At 38.5% G+C, this 22,728-nt stretch overlaps 1 protein-coding gene across 9 annotated transcripts in view; it reads right to left on the bottom strand.

The window, feature by feature from the left end:
• LOC146517997 (neuron navigator 1-like) overlaps positions 1–22,728 on the bottom strand; it is an 86,928-nt gene that overhangs the window by 39,495 nt on the left and 24,705 nt on the right. For 7 of the 9 annotated variants that reach the window (XM_085161357.1, XM_085161355.1, XM_085161361.1 and 4 more), the window contains 2 exons: positions 13,608–14,416; positions 13,227–13,315 (listed from right to left, as the gene is read on the bottom strand). In XM_085161357.1, coding sequence (XP_085017483.1) covers positions 13,227–13,315; positions 13,608–14,389 — 871 coding nt within the window. In that variant the 5' untranslated portion in view covers positions 14,390–14,416. Of the gene's footprint in view, positions 1–5,458; positions 6,550–13,226; positions 13,316–13,607; positions 14,417–22,728 lie in introns of those variants that run through there. The other 2 variants (XM_085161362.1, XM_085161365.1) reach the window with 2 other exon arrangements.

Here is a 22,728-nt window from a genome sequence, read left to right as displayed (position 1 = left end):
TCACATAAATGCAGGAAGTTGGGATTTTCCCCAGCAATGTTCAGGCAAAAACCCTCAGGCAGAAAGAAATTAATATTCACTGTATTAGCTGCAAAAGCTGAAGCAGAGGCGAGGATGTCAGGGGACCAAAAGTCAAATCATATGCTCGTCTCATAAGCAGATATTGAACTAAATCAGCAGAGCACACAGAGAGTGAATTCTAAGCCTCAATTTGAGTTTACACATTGAAATGCACTATTGTGATTTTTGCAAGTCAAACTAAAGCCTTGTTTACTATGCCACTCTGAAAAAACAGTGAGCTTTCTGAATGGTGTGTACTTCGGGGTACTATAATATACAGTAGCTACATATGTTATCTGCAAAAAAAAAAAAAAAAGAAAAAAGAAAAAAAAGACAACTAATTTATAAACACACAAGAGCTGGTCCAGAATGAAATATTGATTTCATCTTCAGTGCTATTCTGACAGAAAACTGTCTGGCTCTGCTAGCTATTTTTGAGTAAAGATTGCAGTGCAGCTGGAGTGCTACAGTACAATCTGCAGCTAAAGTCAGCCAAGAATTCACTCCATTGTTCCCCATATAAAAGATACTCAGCAGTTCTTGCTATTGCCAAAAGAAAATAAAACATTTTGGACACTTTTGGACACTCATTATTTTTCATTTTATTACATACATGTAATCATCTTCTTGCACAATTGCTAATCATTGAGTGTTTATAATCTAAAACATTGTCTGTGAAGGTTCTCAGTCATCCAGGTCATCGTAGTCAAAGGAGCTTGCAAAGAAAAGCGTCTGGACTTCTTTAAGTTACTTGAAGACGTTTCACCTCTCATCCGAGAAGCTTCTTCAGTTCTAAGGTCAAATGGTGGAGAGTCCCAGATATAAACCTAGTGGGAGTATCCCCCCACAGAGGGACAAAAGGACCCCCTGATGATCCTCTAATCGCCTGAGCCAAGGTGTGGAACTGGGTGTGGGTCCCAATCAGCCAGAGTTTCGGGTGAGTTCATTGTGAAACCTGGCCCCACCTTATCATGCGAATTCCTGAGGTCAGATGGCCCAGGATGTGAGTGGGCGTTAAGGCGTCTGGGAAGGGATCTCAAAACTGGATTATAGATGGCAGAGAGTTGGTGTCGTAAACCACCGCCTCTGTTCAAAGATGGTGGCTCACAGTGGACATAGATGGCTTCTTTCACTCCTCTTTCAAACCATCTGTCCTCTCTGTCCAAAATGTGAACTTTATCCTTAAGATGCAGATGGGCAGCTGAGTCTTGCCACCTCCACAGGACAGGTGGCAAGACTCAGCTTTTCTTTGCAAGCTCTTTTGACAATCTAAAACATTGCTTTGAGAGATTCCTAGCAGATTAGACATGAATTTCAAATAAAAATGGTATATAGTCAACATCCTGTTCTTCAGTTCTTTATCTGTTTGTAGTCTAGTGGCCTTCTTCTAAACCAGGGGTGGGCAATCTCAGTCCACGAGGGCCGGTGTCCCTGCAGATTTTAGATCTCACCTTGGGTCAACACACCTGAATCACATGATTAGTTCGTTACCAGGCCTCTGGAGAACTTCAGGACATGTTGAGGAGTTAATTTAGCCATTTAAATCAGCTGTGTTGGTTCAAGGACACATCTAAAATCTGCAGGGACACCGGCCCTTTTGGACTGAGATTGCCCACCCCTGTTCTAAACACTATACTCTGGGAAAAGCATGGGCTTCACGTGACCCCAAATAGTTTTAATATATTTGATATTATCAGAAAGAAGATTAATATCTTGAAATTGCAATGCTAACACAAATATGTCCTTAATATGAGATCAGCAGAGGTGTCCACTGAGCAATAAATCTTTTTGTCATAGTGCATTCTTATTCAGTCTTCTCATTTCCTTTGCGATTAATTCTGGGGGATACACTACAGCAGGAATGCTAGACACAAAGTGCTCATGTGAATCACATCTGCTGTGAGTATTAGATTTATGTGTTGCGTTCTTATTTAGTAGCGGTGTGGTACCCTGCATTGCAGTTGGATGGAGAAAGGGAAACTCAGACAGAATACTGAAGCAGATCTGAAATGGGAAAGTCCTATGAATGATGCAACATCTCAGGAGATACTCCATATACTCACAATGTAGGAAAAGATAAAAGTTTGAAAAGACTCCTTCTAAAATAGCTAGAGGTCCTCAGTAATTAACCTTACAAACACTGGTAGATTAACATTAAAGGAACCGCATGTTGCACCAAGTCACCAAGAAATAAAACAGCAGGGACTTGCAGTCTTTTTCAACCTCCACATTTCACTTTTATGCCTGTTCAGGGGGTTAAATTGCACATGGAAATATAAGAACTTGACAGAAAGAGGAAAAAAAGGTTTTTGCTTTAGGGCAAAAAGGAAGGGCAGGATCTTTTTGCAGCTCACATGAACCTTCTTATTTCAAAGGCAGACGTAGTAGATGACAACTGGAAAATATTTATCTTTCTAAGAAAACATGAACTGTGACTAATGGTGCAAAAAGAAAAAAAAAAAGAGGTTAACAGTCATTGTTAAACAATCTATCTTTGTGGAGTGGTAAAAATACATAAAACCATTTAATCTCTAGTCCCTACCTTTTCAAAATATTGTGTAAGAGGAAAAGTGTCTTTGGTTCTTCATTTAAAAAAATTAAAAATGTATAAAACACAGGTATGTGCAACAGAATATTGGAGCTACATTAAGAAAAAAAATGTTAACCTTTTTGAGATTAAAGTAGAAGTTTAGAGAAAAGTCCAAAGTCAAATTTATATTTTGAGAAAAAAGTCTAAATCCTATTTTGAGAAAGTCAAAATTTTGAGATTACAGTTGTTGTTTCAAGACAAAGTGCCACGGCTCCTACACCCTCTTCATGCCTTGTGTAGAGTTTGTGAAATCGTACTTCAGAATCAGTTTTAGTGGTGGTGATAACTATAAGGGCACTGATAATATGGTGCAGAAAGCTGCATCTGGTCAGATGGAGAAACCACACAAACATGAAGAGTTGGCAGTTTTGTACAAAATGAAATAGCTGGCAATGGACAGATGCAAGGATACCAACACTTACACCCTCGTGCAATAAATAATGTCTTGAAACAGCAACTTTGATCTCAAAATTTCTACTTTATTCTCAAAATGATCAATACAATTTTTGTTTTTCTTACTGTGGCCCTAATACTCCTAAGTATGAGATAACAAGAGTTTCCCACTAATACACTGGAAATACCACCTTAAAAGTAAAATGAAAATGATAATGTGGCCTTTAAAAAGTTACCCTTATGATAACGTGTGTAAAAGTGAACTTCTCTGACACTTGCGTGCCTCTGTAGCTTCGACAAAAAAAGGCAAACATAACCAATATCTCTAGATCCGCTGTGACAGATATAGACCACTGCTTCATTTCTGAAGATCTGGCATGACAGATTCCAATTATGACAAAATGAGATTTGTTCGTCCCCATGTTGTCTAGGGTAGATGGGTTTTATCAGATGTATTTCTGTCTGTACTACTCTACTACTTTGTGGACTTCTTGTATGTGCTTTACTTTGAAAATAATGTAATGCAACTGATTTTTTAATTTATTCCAAATTCTGCTGCTCTGTGAAGCTATTCTAGATCTTAGGAAGGAGTTTTTTATGTATCCATGTGCATGAAACCTTGCCTTGTGATGAGGGAGTGGTATGTACAGTAATGCTCCAGTGTCCTGCACAAACATAAATGGTTAAATTAATAAATTACCCTATTAACTAAGATGACCATTCTTGCCCTATTGGAAAACAAAGAGACCCACTATACTCATAAATAAATGCATCCTTTCAAGGAGCTCATAACGAGAGATGCTGCTGATGCGGAGCACAGAAATAAGCATTAACCAGGCCATGAATGTACTGCAGACATGAAAAAAAATATTTGCAGTAACGGGCATGTTCACTGTAAAAGTTCTGTAAACTGGTAAAACATAACATTCTGTTATAACTCTGACACTGCTGTCTTCAACCCAAAACAATGACATTACTACTGTAACATGAAAAGATTTTTTCTCAGTTTCTTGCTTATCAATTCTTCTTCGATGCAAAAACTTAAATGTCTTTCCGTGTTTCCCTGTATCCTGTTTCTGGAAGGCTATTTTTCTTTTCACAGTTCATTAAAAAGATAAAACAACTTTTTCAAAAATGCCTTCCATTTGAGCCAGAGGGATACAGAAATATCAGCCTCAAGCACTGAGCTGCAAATTTAAGCTAATAAAGCAGATATGGGTGTGGTGCCAAACCTCCAGAACTCTTTGCAATTTTGGTTGTGGCTCCACCGTTAATTACACAAAAGGGATTCGAGCAGCCAGCACAGTATAAAGTTCCTACTGGCCTCTGCAGTATGTAAGTGTAACCAGTATGAATGATAAATGTCCACATACTAATGAAGCGTGGATAACAGATCAAATCATTACAGATGTGTTCATTAAGATGCAACAGCAAACATGATGATGTTGAGTTGAATGGAAGAAGACATGCTTGCTTGTCTGTCAATGTATATATAAGGGCAAAGATTAAGTTGTGAAATACATACACTCCAACATGTCATTTTATACATCTCACAATTAGATTTGGTGTTCAGTGCATCCAAATTAGATTATAATTAGATACACAACACACCTGCAATTAAATACAAAGCTATCTATTTAGAAAATAAACAAATACAACATCTAATCATCAGAATCATAATCACCACTATATTATAATCAACACCTGTATTTATCATAAAAGCTTTCCCAATACAAAACCTGACCTACAACCTCCACAGACAAAGCCATTTTCTTTGCCATTTGCAGTGTAGTAGTACACTGGGTGGAAGCCGTCTGTCAGTGCTCTGCAGATGAATGAAGCTGGGAGGAGGCTAAATGTGTGTCTCTGTGCCTAAAATGAACTTAATATGGCATGCTGTTATTCCCATTTCTGGTTTTTGGAAGCATATGTGGAGAAGCTGATGGACCCTCGAGTGCATATGCACATGTTGCCATAAATGAGAGTCTTTCGGAAGGAGATCAGCCTGTTGGTAATAATCCAAAAACCCCCCAGGCCTAATGCAATCAGGCAGCAATGTTATGACTGCGAGCGAAAATATTTCACACGCCCAAAACCAAAGCACAAAAACCTGAGTAACATGCTAGAGGAATAAGAATCATTTCAGCTTCATGTTAAAATGCTAAACAGTGCCTGTATTCAATAAAATAAGAGTAGCATGCTTTGCAAGCATGAAGATGTCTTTGTGCTTTTTTCCCCCCCACAGTTGGTGAGCTGTGTAAAATCCGTTCAGGGGAAATGTGGATCGGGAGCAGCAAGCAGGTGCCGTGTGGTGGCTGTTTCAAAGGGGGGCGTGTTGCAGATGTGGTTCATAGCACATCGTATTTGAGAAGCCCAGTGGTGGCAAACGCATTAGGGCTTCTTGGCTGTACTCACCTAACATCTGACTGAAGAGCAGCTGCTCCAGGTCACCCAGCACTGTCACCACCAGCTCTGGGTCCACTTTCAGGAAAGGTTTGTCTGCTCCTTCCTCTCCTTGACCCTTGGCACTGCATTCCCCTCCAGCTCCAGCTCCAGGTTTCTTTCCATTGGCCTTTGCCTTGCTGGACAGGATCTCATCATCTGATTTTCCATCCTCAGGTGCTTTGCTCAAAGGCTTCACTTCAGCGTAAGGACCACGAGGTATGCGGCTCTGCTTGTTCAGGGCAGAGGGAGCAGCCAGAGGGCTAAAGGGCTTGGGTTTGCCTTGGAACAGTGAGTGTTCAGATTTGGATAGGTTTCGGGAGAGAGGGGCGCCCCCTCCAGCACTGCTGCCACCCCCTGCTGTCTTTGGCTTGCACGTTTTGATCTGCCCTGTTCCAGGCTTGGCCATGTCATCACACCACTTTGGCTCATAAAGGTGTAACTTCTTCTCGGCGTCAGTGAGCACAGCCAGGTTTGTCATAGACCTCTGTTTGCGGAGATTAGAGGGCACTGGTATCCTGCCCTCAGAGCTACCTGCCCGGTAAACCTTTAGTTCTCCCCTCGGTGTGCTCTGGGGCACTCCAGACTTGGCCCTCTTAGCTGCCATACCAACTCCTTTGCCATCTGCTTGGCCGTATGCCTTTGTGCTATCCGTCCTTTCCATCTTTAAATCTCCTTCTCTTTCACACTATTTCCAAGCATTCCTCCTGCATGAGACCATATCAAAAAGCATCAGGAGGAAGAAAACAGGCTTCTACACTTCCTTCTCTTTGTGCAAAATTATATATAGAAATGGTCCATTTAAAGCAATCCTTCAGCCTTTCCTTCCTCTGTCTCCCTCTGTCTCCTTTTCTTCCTGACAGGCTGCTGCAGCTGCAGCTGTTGCAGTGCTGCCCAGGCGCTCCCTTTCTCTCCTTCCTTTCAGTCCTCCTTTCCTCTTTTTTCCACAGTCCTCCCTTCAGCACACCCTCATGCCGCTGAACCGCGCAGCAGCAGAATGACAGCGGCGGAAGACGCAACAGTGCACCCTCCTCCCCTTGCTCTCTGCTGTCTCCCTCGCCTCCGCCTTCCCTCCCATCCTCCCTCCTCCTTCCCTCATTTTTCCTTCATTTAAAGATGCTTCGCTGTGTCTCAGCAGAATATGTAAAATACAACAGAATGAGGAAAATAGATCATGTGCGGCTTTTTTTAAACCGGCACAATTTTCCTCTAACACAGCACGTTATCGCACCATCTCCTCTGGTTCCTTTGTTCTCCCCCTCCCCCTTCTTCACTCACTGTTCAATACTCTTAACGTGGTGCATGGATAGTGGAGGTGTTATTAATGTGTTAAGTGATACCCATTTACATATGTAATTACATCCTGTAGCATAAATTAGGATGGCTGCCAGATTGCAACAAAAGGAGGAACCTCTTCCTTATCTACAGGATTTCTATTTCTTTAAGATATCAATTCTTGATTTATGCCAAAAAAAGATTAGTGGACCTTTAGTCATACTATATCAACAATAAGCACAAAATCATTTAAACTTAATGTCAACAGACGAAATAAGGAAAAGTAACTGAATAGTTTTGTTCACTGCTTGAAAAAAAAAAAAGACAAAAAAGAAAAAGAAATATGACTTAAAATGTAGTGTATCTGCCAAAAGAGTGACTTCACTTTTGCAGACTGGGAGAGCAACAAGATGTGCCAGTGTAAGCAAGTAACACACCCAAAACCACACTTTGGAAATATCTTTACGTCACCAAAAGATGCATTTAAACACACACACACACACGCACGCACGCACGCAAACATGCATGCATGCACACACTTCAAATTGCAACTCCAGTCACATCATTTTGTGCAGGGTTTATTTGCTGACATACGAGTGTAATTGTCATTCAGTATTAGACACAGCAGTCTCTGAAGAGGATTCAGGAGGCTCAGGCTCTGCAGAACTCGCATGCAGGCTGCTCTATGGAAATACTTTCGCAAATGCTGCATGTCATCCACGCCAGATATGCACAACCACAGCTGCCAAAAAAAACCAAAAAAAACACAAACACTAAACTGTGACAATGAGAACATGTTGATATGTAATCATTCTATGAAATAAAAAAATCCTTTAAAAGTACACAATTCACTTAACCAACATGACTAAAAAAAACCGCTACATGGTGCAAATCCACCGGATGTGTTTGACCTGCTTGCTTAAGTGTCGAGAGGGTTCAACTCTAACTCTCACAATAGGCTGGCAACACACTCCAATGCCTTTTTTATTAGGCTTTCAGAGCACCTGGGGTGGCTCATGGACTAGCAACCCTGTTTGATCTGGCAATTAGCTTCTGGAACAATGTCAACTCTTGTTCTTCCTCATCACGAGATCCAAGCCTCCCTGCCTGACTTGCGATCACTGCCGGTGACCTCACTCTTGCGATGCAGTGAATAACTGGTTTGTTTAGGGAGTGGGGATTTCATAATGAATCATAGGATCACAAGCCCCCTATGCATAAAGATTGCATCAGACATTGACAAACTGAATACTTTCTATCAAATGATGTTGAAAGTCCCTTAAGTGGGCCAACTAATTAATTTGGACCAGAGAGGAATAATTCAACATCAACTTTAGAACAAACAAAAAACATTTAGAATATAAATCCCATTAACTTTATTTAAAAATGTTGTCCAGATATGGTCATTCCCTCTCAGAATTAATGGTCCTTTTCAATTTTATCTAGTAAGTTTCTGCTTTACGACATTGTTAACCCTTTAACACATAGTGGTCAATACAGTGGACCGCTATTCAAAGGCTGTTTTCTTGTATTTGTGTCAGTGTTGATGGTATAATTGCACATGAACCACTACATTGGACACTGATGTGTCATTCCATACCCTGCCACCCACTGGTCGTTTAATGTTACTATAGATGTGTGACGTGTTTCATTGTAATTATTGTTATTTAACCCTGTCATGCATGAATTATGACAACCTCAATCAGGATTTTTTCTTAAGTATTTTGATTCATCTTTTCATGCTTAAAAATGAATAAAAATACTTCAGGAAAAAAAATCCTGATTGAGGTTGTCATAATTCATGCATGACAGGGTTAATTATGTTAGCATGCCGAAACTAACATAGAAACAAACTTAACATCTAAATAAAGTTTTGACTGGGTTTATATGCAAAAACCCTTTTTGCCTGATGCAGGATTTATGGCACGTCATATGTTCATTTGCTTAGCTCTTTGGCAAAACAGCGGGAAAGATTCCGGGAACGCAAGCTGCACAGATGCTGTGAAGACATATTTGTGTGCAAGCCTCCAAAAAGCCAAGAGAGGCCCGATGGTGCTAAATGCTTGTGCAGGTAGATTCATAACAAAGATAAAATGTACAGATACCAAACACTGGTTGTAATGTACAGATTTCATTGTTTTTTAATTAATAGTTTTGTTATAAATTTCCTTGGTGGTAGCTAAGATAAACGTTGAATTAATACCAGCATTACAAACATGAATAAGTGCTATGACTGGAAGTTAGTAAGAAGACAATACACTTTAACAACATATAAACCTCATTAGTGACTGTCACCTTTAGAAAACATATAAAAACTGAATTTAAACTGCATCATCAAGCGCGAGGTGGGTGGAGCTGAATCTTTAATTTGGTTTCTTTTGTATGTGGGTCTGATTCACATCCTCCAGGAGGCCATATGTGAATGCAGGTGTGTGTGTGTATACACACACACTTCTATGGCAGGACAGCTACACAGCTGTCTGTGGTGCATTTCCCTTTTTCAGCACGTGTAATCGTTTTTGGGGTGCTCAGCTGCTATGATGCAATGCACTGAGGAACATCAGGCAGACCAACACATGTGCATGAAGGGGAAAACCACAGAGTCACATGGACATTACTGGGCTTTCAGACAGAATGTGAAAAAGGCCTATTGCATTCTGAAAGTGTTTATTTGTAATGGTTTGTGCCACGCTGAGTTTGGAGAATATATTGAATTTTTTTAAGCAGCAACCATCACTCCATCAACTACTGATTTATCACATATTCCACTTACTCGTGCCATTGCCATTTCCAGTTAATGAAACACAAATGTGTGTGCCTAAAAAGAACACAACATCTCTGATTTGTGAAAAATCAATGTTGCAAATGATTGAAACAACAACTGCCTTCCCGCTTCATATGTAAACAAATAGGTGGGATAACATATATTACACTGAAATTGATATTGATATTGAAACATATTGATCACAAAATATTGTCAAGAATCATATCCAAGCAATCAAACAACAACCACACAGCCAAAGTCATTAGAAACCATCTGTTCAAGATGATTTGAACAGCCTCTCTGCCATGTGACTTGACATAATGTGTGCAGGTGCACCTTTTGCAGAGAGCTGTAGGTCGAAGCATAGAATTAAAAGCACATGTAAAAATTGTGTTGAAGTCATAATGGGGTTCTAATGCGATGCAAGAGTCTCTAAATACAGATGTAATGGAATCATTGTGTTAGCTGGAATGTGAGAAGCCTAAGGGATGAATAATTATGATTTTTTTTCCTGAACGAAAGTCTACTGATGAGCTCAAGCTGCAAGACACAATAGCAAAGGTTAAATGGTCTTGTCTACTACTTGCTGTTTGTAAAGTAGTGACTCTTCCTATCCGGAAACTTTTCTAACTGAACAGTTATTTCTGCCGAATGGAACCATCAGTGTTACACATGTACTTCATCTTCCAGCTATGTAGCTGAAGACATACGACAGGTTACAAAGACACATCTCTATGAATTTAAGCGTTCCCTAAGTCTTTCCACTGGGGAGAAGAGAAACTCCCAGACAGGAGGTGAAAGCTGATCCTCCCATCAAACCACTCAGTCTCTCAGTCATGCATCTGTCCACCCTCGGCAGAGGACCACTCAGTTGCTGGTCTGGTCTCTCCCAGAGGAGGCTGGCTGAAGGCTCTCAACCCTCAAAGTGATTAAGATAATTAAGAAGTCAGTTAAAGGGTTTTCAAATAGCCCGTGGCATTTATGTGAGGCCATTTTCAAAGTCTGTGTGATTTGGGTTATCCAGAAATAAACAACATAACTAATTCAAAATACTTGAATGCATCCCTGTAAATTCAGTTTTACTGGGATGAATTTTGCTAACTCAATCATTAAAGAGGGCATCACTGTCTGTTAATTTGAGTCAATATCGCTTGCTGTTAGGCTGAATGTACTAGTTGCCCAACCAAGACTAAATCTGGTCCAGTTGTAGTTATTGATTTCTGTATTCAACTCATGGCAGTAATACTCATACATGTCCAAGCCCATGTCCTGATATTCTATATAAATAGAATTTTGGTTCATTGCTAGTTGGCTGCAATGCGATGGGCTCATATGTCCTATATAGCACACAATAATATTCATGTTTTTTGGCTATAAATGATGGGATTTTAACATGCTGAAAATAAGAACACACCCACACAAAAAAAGGAAAAATGATATGATGCTTTCATAAGCTGTTACAGGTGCAAAGATGCTAAAAATTGGCTCTTTTTGTCCATTGGTAGGTGGTTGCTGAGCAACATAATGGTCACAATATCTACTAAAAATAAGACCATAATATCATTTAGTGGATCTAAAAATTAGACATTACTGTCATGAAATTGAAATTAAACAATGCCTTTATAAAGTGTTACAGATCCATAAATTAGCCCATTGATATGTGGTTGCTAGGCAACATGATGACATCATGCTATATCATGCAGAATTCAAATATTTTGCAGATATAAATTAGTTGCTGTTATGAAATTTAGTATGATGCCTTTGTAAGTTATTATAGATGCCTAAACATTACAAATAGGTCACCTCAGTCTGTTGATAAGTGGTTGCTAGGCAACATGATAACATATTTGATAAAAAATAAGAACCTTTAGGGGTCTAAAATGCACCGAAGTGCCAAGTTTTGATGTTCAGCTTTTGATTGTGTAGGAGTTCACAGACAGAGACTTCACGCATGTAAGATACACAAATAAACTGGTATCTGCAGCCATGCGATTCAACACTACAGTGTATGTATGCCACTTACTGCCCAAACAAGTTAAATTTGCTGATGCTCTTCATTCTCTTTTCTAAACATCATTGACACTGGGTCAAAAGTAAATAATAAAAAATAACCACAATATTACAATCAAGAATTCAAGAGTTCAGATACAATCGATTACATCATGGTGGGGTCCACATTTTAAATGCTCCACACTTTGAGTTTTAGTTGTTTGTGTGATGTTGTCTGAAAAGATTAGTGGTTTTTCATGTTTGACCAGTTTATTACTGTCAATCATTGTGACAGTTCTAAAAGAACTTTCCAACAATGGTTTAAAACAATGTTTAATATTAAAATATAAAATATAGAAGCTTCTGTGTAACAGTTTTACAACATACGGGTTTAAATAATAATTTTGTTCTGTGATGTCTGTTTATTTCTCTTAATTAATATTACTTACTTACAGTAGAGCTTTAATAAAATAGTCTCTCTAATTTGATTTAACAGATCTGCCATGCTGGTAACTGCTTGAATCTTCATTTGGAAAAGTCTATCCCTTAAAACAATGAAATAGTGACCATACAAACTATTTTAACACACTGTGCCTGTTTATGTTCACTCGTCATGTTTGTATTACAGTGTCCAAGCAACAGGATGTGTGAGGAACAGGGCTGATGCAAAAATAACTTTCAACTTTTTATGTTTTACACAGCAGTGATGCAAAAAAAAATGGAAATTTGATTGTAATGGCACATCAGAGATGTCAAAAACATTGATAAACAGTGCTGCATTAACAGTGGTGTGCGATTTGAGAGAAGTACTCTCTGCCAACAATCTGTTTTCCCACATGCACACAAAGAAAAAGTGAAGTGCTTCAGGAAATCCTGATGAACATAACAGGTGGTACAAGCAGCATAAAGATTTTGTTGCGAGTTGGCAGCAGTTTGGTGAGAACAACTGTCAAGCTGAACTGACTTCAGTGTCAACACTCAGCCATATAAAAACTTGAGTGTTACACGATGCATATAATACAAATGGAAAAACAGGGTTTTTTTCTTGTTTTCCTTCTTTTTTTGCATAAACTGCCTGACCCTTTCAGTTTTAATTGAAAAAAAGTTCATTTTTTAACGAATTAAGTAGGTCCTTTGGGGATAACAATACTAGAAAAGACTTAAAGAGTGAAAAGAAGAAGAGTGAATTGATTTAAAGTCAAAGACTGATGGAAATCCATCAGTCTTGCTCATAATTTTTAGCATCCCGAATTCACCCTTTTTATCATTAAGCATCAATTTTACTGGGTTTATATTGACACCCATTTAAAAGTTTGGGCAGCACATGTGAGTGTTTCATGTATTTGGATGTGATTTGTTTGCCTTAACTGAATATCAAAGAGCATAGAATAAACCATAAGAGAGAAATGGAATACCATATAAGAGATTAATGAGTTTTACCTTAAATTTGATCCCACTTCCACAAAAAAGTTTTCTTTTGTGGATTTTTCTTATATTTATTTACTCATATGAATGAGAATAATTAAACATTTCATATGACAACAGCAAAGATCACGGAAATTCCAAAGTCTATGACGCTCCAAAGTTATTTGGTAACTCCTAGCACCTCTAGATAACTCTAGAGGTGCAAGACCCCACATTAAGAACAACTGCTTTATAACAACAGATGTGTCCAGTAGAAAGATTAATGGAAATAATTTCAAAAAGACTCACCTAGATCATCACAACAGACCTCCATGGAGTCAGAGGAGCAGTCACTGAGATCATCCAGGGAGGTTTCTGTATCCTCATGAATCTTAAACCTATAAAAAAACCAAACAAACAAACAAACGGGTCAAACAAACAAACGGTGGTTTAAATCCATGTCTGTTTAGACATAACTTTTGACCACTGAATACTGCATTCAACAGTGTGAGGCTATATGCATAAACTAACAGACACCAGGGAGCAGGGATTTTTGTCTTTCTTTTAATAAGACCATGAATAATAAAAAAGTATGAGACATTATTAGTGTGCATTATTTTCTGTGTCCTAGAAATAAACTGCAATCTATTGTATATCTTCCTATCTTAAAAGGTGAAACACTGCCCTCACCTGAATCTAAATGGAGCAACAGCAGCCATGTTGACCTTTCCTGGCTCACTCCCTCTGCGTGGCAGGTTGAATGTTTGATGGGAAGACTTTGATTTGTTGAAAAGCTCCCTGTCAGAAGCTTCCAGGTCATAGTTGGAGAGGTTCCTCACTTCTTTTTGGAAGTTCTCTATCCCTGCTGAAGATACTCCTGGTATCTCATTTCCATTTGCATTTTTACTATAAAGAAGACGTCCTCTTCCGTAGCCTACCTGAGGATTTGGTGGGCGGTGTCGCAAAGTGTTACCCTCTTGTGCATTGTCCACACTCCTCTGACGATACTTTCCAAAGGTCCAGTTCTTGTTAGTGTTTCTTCTTAACTGAAGGTCTCTCAAAGCTTTCTGGGTTATCGTGTCGCTGCGGATGTCTGATGTGTCTTTCGAGCGTGGAACTTCCCTCCTTGGTATCTGAGGGCTGCTGTAAGCTGAGCAGGTTCCATCAGCTCGCCCTGCAGCTGCTGAGCTTCTATGTGAATACATGCTAGTCTTTTGGTGCAGCAGGTTGTTCTTTAAAGTGGCACCTCTCAGCAGCTCTGCAGCTCCTGAAGAACCAGACAGTGAAGAATATGTAGGTCGTCGTTTTGCGCTGTGCTGATACTGCATTGTGGGATTAGGGAGCCCACCGTATTGCTCTTTGGGCTCTGCCTTTGAGACCGACATTGTGCTTCGAGGTGACGGCAGACTGGAGCTGACACCTGCGTCACTCTGCCTCCGAGATATGACTTTGATATTCACTCCGCTGCTCATGGTTGTTGACAGTCACTGCTCTGAGATCTGGAAAAGAATTCAGGAAAGACAAATACAGTACAGCAGTTACAACAAGTACAAGATAAAAATATATTTTCACAACAGCAGCAGCAATAATAGTACATGTTTGTAGCAGTTATTATGTGTACTAATAAATATTCAAATGTTTCAATATTGCCTTCTGTTATTTTGGTTTATTTCTGATTAGTTCAGTTCCAGTGTCAAGGTTGAATCTTGATTATTAAGAGGTGGGGGGTGTGGGTTGGTGTGGGATGGGGTGAGTAGTTCTACTGATAAATGGCTGATATGGCAGGGCCATCAGCTAATGCATTCATCTGGGCCTCACAGGCTAAATAAGCTGGCTCAGATGAACTGTTCAGTCTCTCACTTCCAGTCCACCTTGCATTAACCATCTTTAATGTCTGTGGCTTGATTAGTTTATGTTTATTAAATTATCTTCAATTAAACATCTTGTGTGGACTCCTTGCCACCTACTTTTAGCCAGTTTGTGATAAACATTCTGCAGATTTTAATAATGCCACCAAACAATGACAGAGTTGGTTTTGTGTGGGGAAAAGAAGTGTTAGAAACAGAAAAATCAGTGAGCATTTATTTACTGGATGCAGACCTTTAAACATTAACATAAGGGCTAAGTCACACTATAGTACATAGGATCACAATGTCTTTGCCCGGTGACTGGACTGAATTTTTTTTGCTGTAAGCAACCAATTGCAAGTAGCTGGAGTGACCAACTAGTTGACCAGAGGTTAAGAGTGTGACCGCTTTGACTGCAAGGTCACGTGGCTGGTGGCAAACTGTCTCTAGATAATTGTGATCTTACTTTGACTAACTACAGTTAAGGTTTTCAAATAATTACTATCTGTGTTATAAATGCAACCAGACTGCCAGCACTTTGCAATCAATCTGCACCAGAGAGCGAAAACTCATCTCTGATGCCTTTTTTTTGTTACAGGCTACTAAACTTAACTGGTTTCCAACTGGTTTTATTTCAGTTATATTCCTATACGAACCAGAGTCAAATTCTTTGTTTGTGTGTACAAACTTAGCCAAATTACATTTTCCACAAAATACTCCTTCAAAATCCTACTCAATAAATCCGTTGACACTGAAAAAGCTATAGATCTAAGTGACCTTCTTACTGTTATATACTGAAAAAATAACAGTATTTTAAACCTTTCTGTGCACATCAAAATATACAAATGTTTATGTGTAGACATTTATCTTTGCTACATTGTGAATGATGGATAACGAGCATTCTTTAGAGATTTTTATCTTACTAAATACTGTAAAACAGCTGCACATTCCAGGCTGTCTGCTTCAGAGACACAGTTTCTAACCACATGACTTACTGAGTGAATACAAACATGAGCGAGTGGGAAAGAAGAAAGAGGAGAAGATGGTTTGAGGGGAAGGAGCATTATATCATTATGTATCGATTACAGCATCAAAGTAGCTTGAAGGTCTAAAAAACAGACCAGTCACCAGTTCAAATTCCTGTTTCGGGAGAAACACTAAGATCAGAAAAGTCTCATGATGTTTGTGTGGCCTTTGATTGCACCTCGACGTGAAGCAGTGAAGCAAGAAAAAAAAAATAAAAAATCCAGGGTTAATAATAATGAAAGGAAAACAACACTTTTTTAAAAAGATACAATAGATTGAATTGTGATCAAAATAAGAAGAAAACAATTAAACTGCCTAATTTCTAATTAATCAAAGCACCATGTGCATTTCAAAATGTGCCATATGCTTCAACAGCTTTGCCTAATGTATTCTTGGTCCTTTACCCACAACCTCCAGTGTGAAACGTGCTGTGAAAGCCAGTGGCAGACTGACACCATTTGGCACATGCGGTAGGAGGATGGCTCCTTTCAGGCCATGCCAACACCGTCTGTCCCTGTCATGGCCAGCAGACAGCACCTCTCCTCCAAAGATACAATGTAGTGATTCAACAGTATATACCACTTCAATGAACTCAATGAGGATGAGTTTCCTGAATGGATTGTATAGTAGGTGTTACAGATTCACATTTTATTTCCTAGAAAAACTTTGTGTGATTAAAGCCCTCAGTCAAAACTGGAATCCTTTTTAAGCTCGGCAACTTTAATTCTCTATATTTTAACTATTTTCTGTGTAACAATGATAGAAATCAAAATGCCCAACCACTGGATCAGACACAGTGATGTTTCTGAACGCTTTTCAACATTGCATAAGGCTACGTTCAACACCAAAACAGATAAAATTGATGGAATAATCACACATTTATAGTTCATTTAACAACTAAAACAAATATTGTGCAAGTATTTGACTATTTACATCATTGTAAATTAAAATCTACATGGTTATCTGTTTTGGACATTTCACTTAGGGGATGGTTTCAGCCCTACGATCAGATAACTATAAAGACTATAATGGATTCTGATTAAATATACACAGAAAGGAAAATAATGAGCATGCCCTGTTAACCCTCTCAAGGCAGACGTTGCCAATTTGCAACAGTTAAAAACTAACAACCTGATTACCCCACATACATATTTTATGAGGTTTTTTTACTCAGAAGTACCACTGCAGGACTTGGTTGTGCATTAGCAACAAAAAACTTAATTTGAGCCTGAGAGGGTTAATCTTTCTGAATATGTACATACAAAACCTAATTTAAGCCAATGTAAAAAAAACAAACAAACACACACACACACACACACACACACACACACACACACACACACACACACAAACCAACCCTCCTTTGTTCACATGACTCTAGTATCTGGGTTTATTTTATGATTAGCAGTGGGAATGCTGCGATATACATTGGTGTAGTTGTAGTGTAGACATTCAATTAGCTACACAATGCTCATAAAAAAGTTCCTGAAATGTTTTCAAGCGCTTCATGTTTGTCTTTTAATATAGAAATCATTCATTTTACTGCAGAGTTTGTTGCACTAGTTGTTTCAGTGTGTAACAACTAGTTTTTGCATTTTTCTTTTTCCACAGCAAGTTACTTTTTGGCATTTAAAAAACACGTTTATTTTGTGTTTACTGTATTAAGTTAAAGTACATGCTTCCCAATAGTTTGCTGAGATTCAGTTTTGGAAGTGCTCATTCCATTAATTTAGTCTATAATGTGATTAAACATGTGATTTTAGTCTAAATAAATAACTGTTACTAGTAGTAGTTTTAATGATAGTTTTAAATAATATTTGGTAATAAAATCTGCACAATACTTCCATGTGTTTTATTGATGCCTTGAAACCCTGATACGTACACTGAAAATAAGGAAATTGGGTGGTTGTTACATTTACTAAAGTCTAACTTGTAATTTGAACAAAATAATTTCATGTTTCTATGGTGAACGTAATTAAATCATGTTGGATCTGTATGAAAGTCAACAACTTAATTTGTTCTTGTTGAGATGACATGACATGACAGGATCTAGTAAGAGTGGTTAGTTGCCTGAACTCACGAAATTCACAAGATTGCATCACATTTCAAACTGCAAGAAAATCAGTGGAGCTATAAGAGGCAGACAACTACACACACACCATGTGTATTTCAGTCGCTATTAATTGTGGTTTAACCTGTCAAGGACAAAAACGTACAGAACATTCTGCATCAAGCCTTGTAATCATAGCTTTCCTACTTTTGTTAAGCCTCGATTTACAGCTTGTTGGCGTGGTGGTTAGTGCTGTTGCCTCATAACAAGAGAGTCATGGGTCCAAAACCACAATCTGGCTAGTTTGCAGTGGGGTCCCTCTGAGTACTCTGGTTTCCTCCCACAGTTAAAAGTCATGCAGTTATTAGAGTTAAATAGAGTTAAAATAAGAGTTAATTGGTGATTCCAAATTACCCATAAGTGTGAATGTGACTGCAAATAGTTGTTTGTCTCTTTGTGATAGACTGACGAGCTGCCCCAGTCCCCCTGCAAACCGGATAAAGATAGGAGGATGGAAGTTGTTGTAAATTCATTCAATTTTTATGTTAACCAGACTCTAGACTTTATTGAACATTATGTAATATGAAGACAGCATTTAATTATTTAAGTATTTAAGTGACCGAGCAGTATTGGGGTAAAGGTTATTGAATAGTGTTGGAATAAAGTGACAAAACTGTGAAGGACTAAAATATTCCAAGAGCTCAACTTATTTCATTTAAACATGTTTTAATCATGTTTTATCAACACAAAATGCACAGGTTTATTGAATATGAATAAGTTGTGTTGATTTAACTTAGTTGTTTAAGTTTCTGCCAAAGCAAAACAACTGTGTGCAACCAGTGTCCACTATTGAATTAGAAATACCGCTTATATCAACACACACAGATAAATACATGCATATGGATATGCACACACCAACACAATGGTTTTCATGTCATATTGAAATTAAAGCCACAACACACAAATACAAACAATTTACCACTGATAATTTAAAAGATTGCAAAGATAACTTATATTAGTTCCATTTTTTTTTTATTTAAGTTTTCTAAATAAATAACAGGGTGGTATCCTCATTGAAAAAAAGTTACATTTTTACCTATATCTCAAATAAATGTTCTGTTTTACATCTACACTGGCATAGCCAAAAAAAATCTTCATCTTACCTGAATAAAAGAAATGTCCAAACTTTGTGTTCCACAAAGAGACAATAAGCAGTGTGATGTGCAGGCTAATTGGCTCTCATAGTAGAGCTACACCTAGTAGGGAGATGCAACTTAAAGAGTGCTGTTTTGCAGAGAGCTTTGGCAAATGAGAAGTCAGTGAGAAAACTAGAGGGAAACCTTCATCTCCAACAGCTCAACAATCTCTAGTTTCTCTTCCCCGAGGCCACATATACACACACCCACTTCACCTATTCTGACCAGAGATTAGTGAGTCATACTTAAGTCTTTTGCCTTTGGAATCATGTGTCACAATTTAAACGTGAGTGTAAGCTTTTTATTTATTTTTAAACATGCCAGTCTTTCAGCAAGCCATCATCAAAGCACCATGCTAACTCTATGTGGAGCTAAAATTGCTAAAATTGTTCTCCAAACCTATCATCAAGCAAGAAGGCCAGACTAAAGATACTTAAACAGACCAACATCATGTCTGCAGAGGATCAGTTTACTCTACTCTAAAGTTTCCAGACTGCTCAGGAGCCCTGTACAGCTGATAATGTCAGGCCTGATAATGTACTCATAACACATCAGCAGATTAAATTTCAGGAAACGCCATTAATCCATTTTGGAAAATGTCTGAAATAAGGATAAAAAAATAAATAAATCTAGAAATAATCAACATTCAGTGAACCTTTTAAATGCTTATCAAGCCACATATAATTATATGCAAAATAGTAACTATTTTATTTCGCTTGCAAGGCCTAATTTTGGTGCTGGAGAAATGCACAGTCCCAATCTCTTTGCTGCTCACGTTTCTCCCCATGTAGCCCAGCACCAACAGATAAGAGCTGAATGAGTACATCATTACATTATCTACATAACTCAATTTTCTCAAGACTGTCATATTATCTACTTTTACAAGTTGCCTGATCTAATTGTTATATATAGCACCAAGGCCCAGATTCCTGATTTTCACCATTTCTTTCTGTGACCTAGCTTTGCCAAGGAGAAACTCTGCTGGGGGAAACATGAACTGAGGTCAGCTCAGAATGATCAGCAGCACACAGATGCACACATCCAAATTTAATATATGCATATGCACTATGAGAATATGTAACTAATGGAAGGTTCTTCTTATATTTGGTGTAAGGCACAGTGTAAGTGATCCAGTTTCCAGAAGATAATTTAATCCAGTTAATAAAAAAAATGTTAAATGAAAGTTGCAAATAAAAAAAAGAATAAATAAATAATAAATAAATAAAATGTTATTTATATATCACCTTTCTAGACAGAGCCAAAAAGTGCTGCACAAAAGATAACAAATAATAAAAAGGTAAAACAGATAATATAAAACAGGCAAAAATTAACCAAAAACAGTTTTAAAAAGGTGAGTTTTGAGTTGTTTTTTTAAAAACAACTACCGAGTCAACAGTTCTTAATGTATGAGGGAGAGAGTTCCAGAGTCTCGGGGCCACAGTGGTAAAAGCTCTTTCACCCTTAGTTCTCATCTTAGTCTGTTTTATAGCAAGTAAGCCCTGATCAGATGACCTCAGGGACCTGCTAGGGACATAGGGCTGTAGCAGATCGGAGATGTAGGGTGGTGCCAGTCCATGCAAGGCTCTGAATGTCAAGACCAGGATCTTAAAATGTACTCTAAATTCAACAGGAAGCCAGTGTAGTTGAAATAGCAATGGTGGCACATGTGAATACTTGGAGGATTTTGTCAACAGCCTAGCTGCATTTTGCACACCCTGCAGACGATCCAGAGAACCTTTGCTTAGACACATAAACAAAGAGTTACAATAGTCCAAGCATGAGGAAATAAATGCATGTATAGCAATCTCCAGTTCAGAACAAGATAAAATAGGGCTTAGCTTAGCCACATTTCTTAAATGATAAAAACAAGACCGAACCAGAGATTTCACATGCCCATCCAATGTGAGAGTCGAGTCAAAAGTGACACCTAAATTTCTGATAGAGGATTTAACATACATTAAAAGAGGACCAAGGGCTTTCACTATCTAGGATAAAAAGCTGTCTGGAGCGCATATGAGGACTTCAGTTTTCCCCTCGTTGAGTTGGAGGAAATTTGCAGCCATTCAATGTTTGATGGAAATATCGTGATGCATGCTCAATCATCCAGGCAAGGACATCCCAAAAAGTTGGTTCTGTTTATCTAAATAAAAAGAATCAGCTTTTTGAAATCAGAGTAGCATTTGATTTATCTTGTTGCTTAATAATCAGTGTTTTGTGTTTAGCCACATTAGTGTTGTGTGACTGGAGCTCACAAAGTTAGTCAATTTACTAACTTTACACTTTCACATTTGGGAAAACTGAGTGAACTTTGATTAGCACAATGTATTCACTCGTTCATATTCAATGTGAGAAAAGATACTCAGATCGGCTTTTACCCAGCCACCTCCTCCAGCTTTTCTTGGAGTGGTGGAAGAGTGGTTGTGGGGGACCAAAACATTTCCAGACCAGCCGAGAGCCATAATCTCTACAAGTCCACGGGGCCTCTGAACCTCCTCCCATTTTGACAATCATAAAACACATTACCTAGGAGGCATTCAGGTCAAAGGCTTGAACTACCTAAAACTGGGTACTTGCAATGTGTAGATGTGTAGTGGTGCTACTGTAAGCTATCTAGTAAGTGCAGAGACCCTTCAGAAGGAGATCGTTTCTGCAGTTTGTATCCATGAGCTTATCCTTTTGTTGACTACCCACAGCTTTTGGTCATAGATAAAATGGGGAAGGCAGACTGTTTGGTGAACTGACAGCTTTGCTTTCACTCACAGCTCTCTTTACACTACAATAAAGCTGTATGGCACAAGCACCATGGCAGACATGGGATCAGTCCTTTAAATTAAATTTCCTTCTCCATCCCCCCTTACTCGTAAACAACATCCTGATAAAGTGCAGCCGTGGTGAAGCTTAACTCCCATTGGGAACTGAGTCTGACTTTTAATGCAAACCAAAACACTCTATGGTTGTACCTGGACCAAATAGCCCACAAGCATGTGTCTAATACCCAATATTACACCTGTAAATAATAACCAATACTACACATCTTTATGGTGGAACACTGTAGCAAAACTGCAGCAGAGTTCCAATAACCAAAGAGCCACTCAGGTTTGAATCAAGCAGGTCTTTCCTGCCAACCACATCCCTCAAGGTTTCAGTGCCACTGCCACAAAGAGTCTATAAATTGGGCATGATTCAGCACCTTGCTGATAGATACCAAGATGGCCGGTGCATAAAAATAAACAAAAGCAAGGAAGTACCTCTGACGTTCACCTGTGAAAACCTGAATAGTGGACACAAGTATACCCACCCACGGTTATTGCCTCTCATCTGCAACTTCTGCCCTTCTCCAGTACACTGGATCCTGATCTGTGTTGTCAGGTACACATTACTTTATCTGCGCCGTTGTTTGTTTAAGTAATATGGAAGATGTTCATTTTAACAAATGACGAGTACTAGATGTTGTGGTTCTATGCATCTATCATATAAAAAACAAATCACATTTTATTCCTGTGTGTTTGTAACATATTAATTAATTTTAAGAACAAATTATGATTTGTTTTCAAACACATTTTTGTGAACATCTAATATATTTACAGCAACTGTTTTAAGTGCCCAACTGAAAAACTCGCCGTATTACTATTTTGGGAATTACTGTAAGTTTTTCAGCGATCACATCACCTCCCCAATTTCAACACAATAGT

Source organism: Neolamprologus multifasciatus, chromosome 5 (genome assembly GCF_963576455.1).
Source record: "Neolamprologus multifasciatus chromosome 5, fNeoMul1.2, whole genome shotgun sequence".
Lineage (NCBI taxonomy): Eukaryota > Metazoa > Chordata > Actinopteri > Cichliformes > Cichlidae > Neolamprologus > Neolamprologus multifasciatus.
The sequence above is the reverse complement of the archived record's forward strand: the minus strand, read 5'-3'. Positions and strand labels throughout refer to the sequence as shown.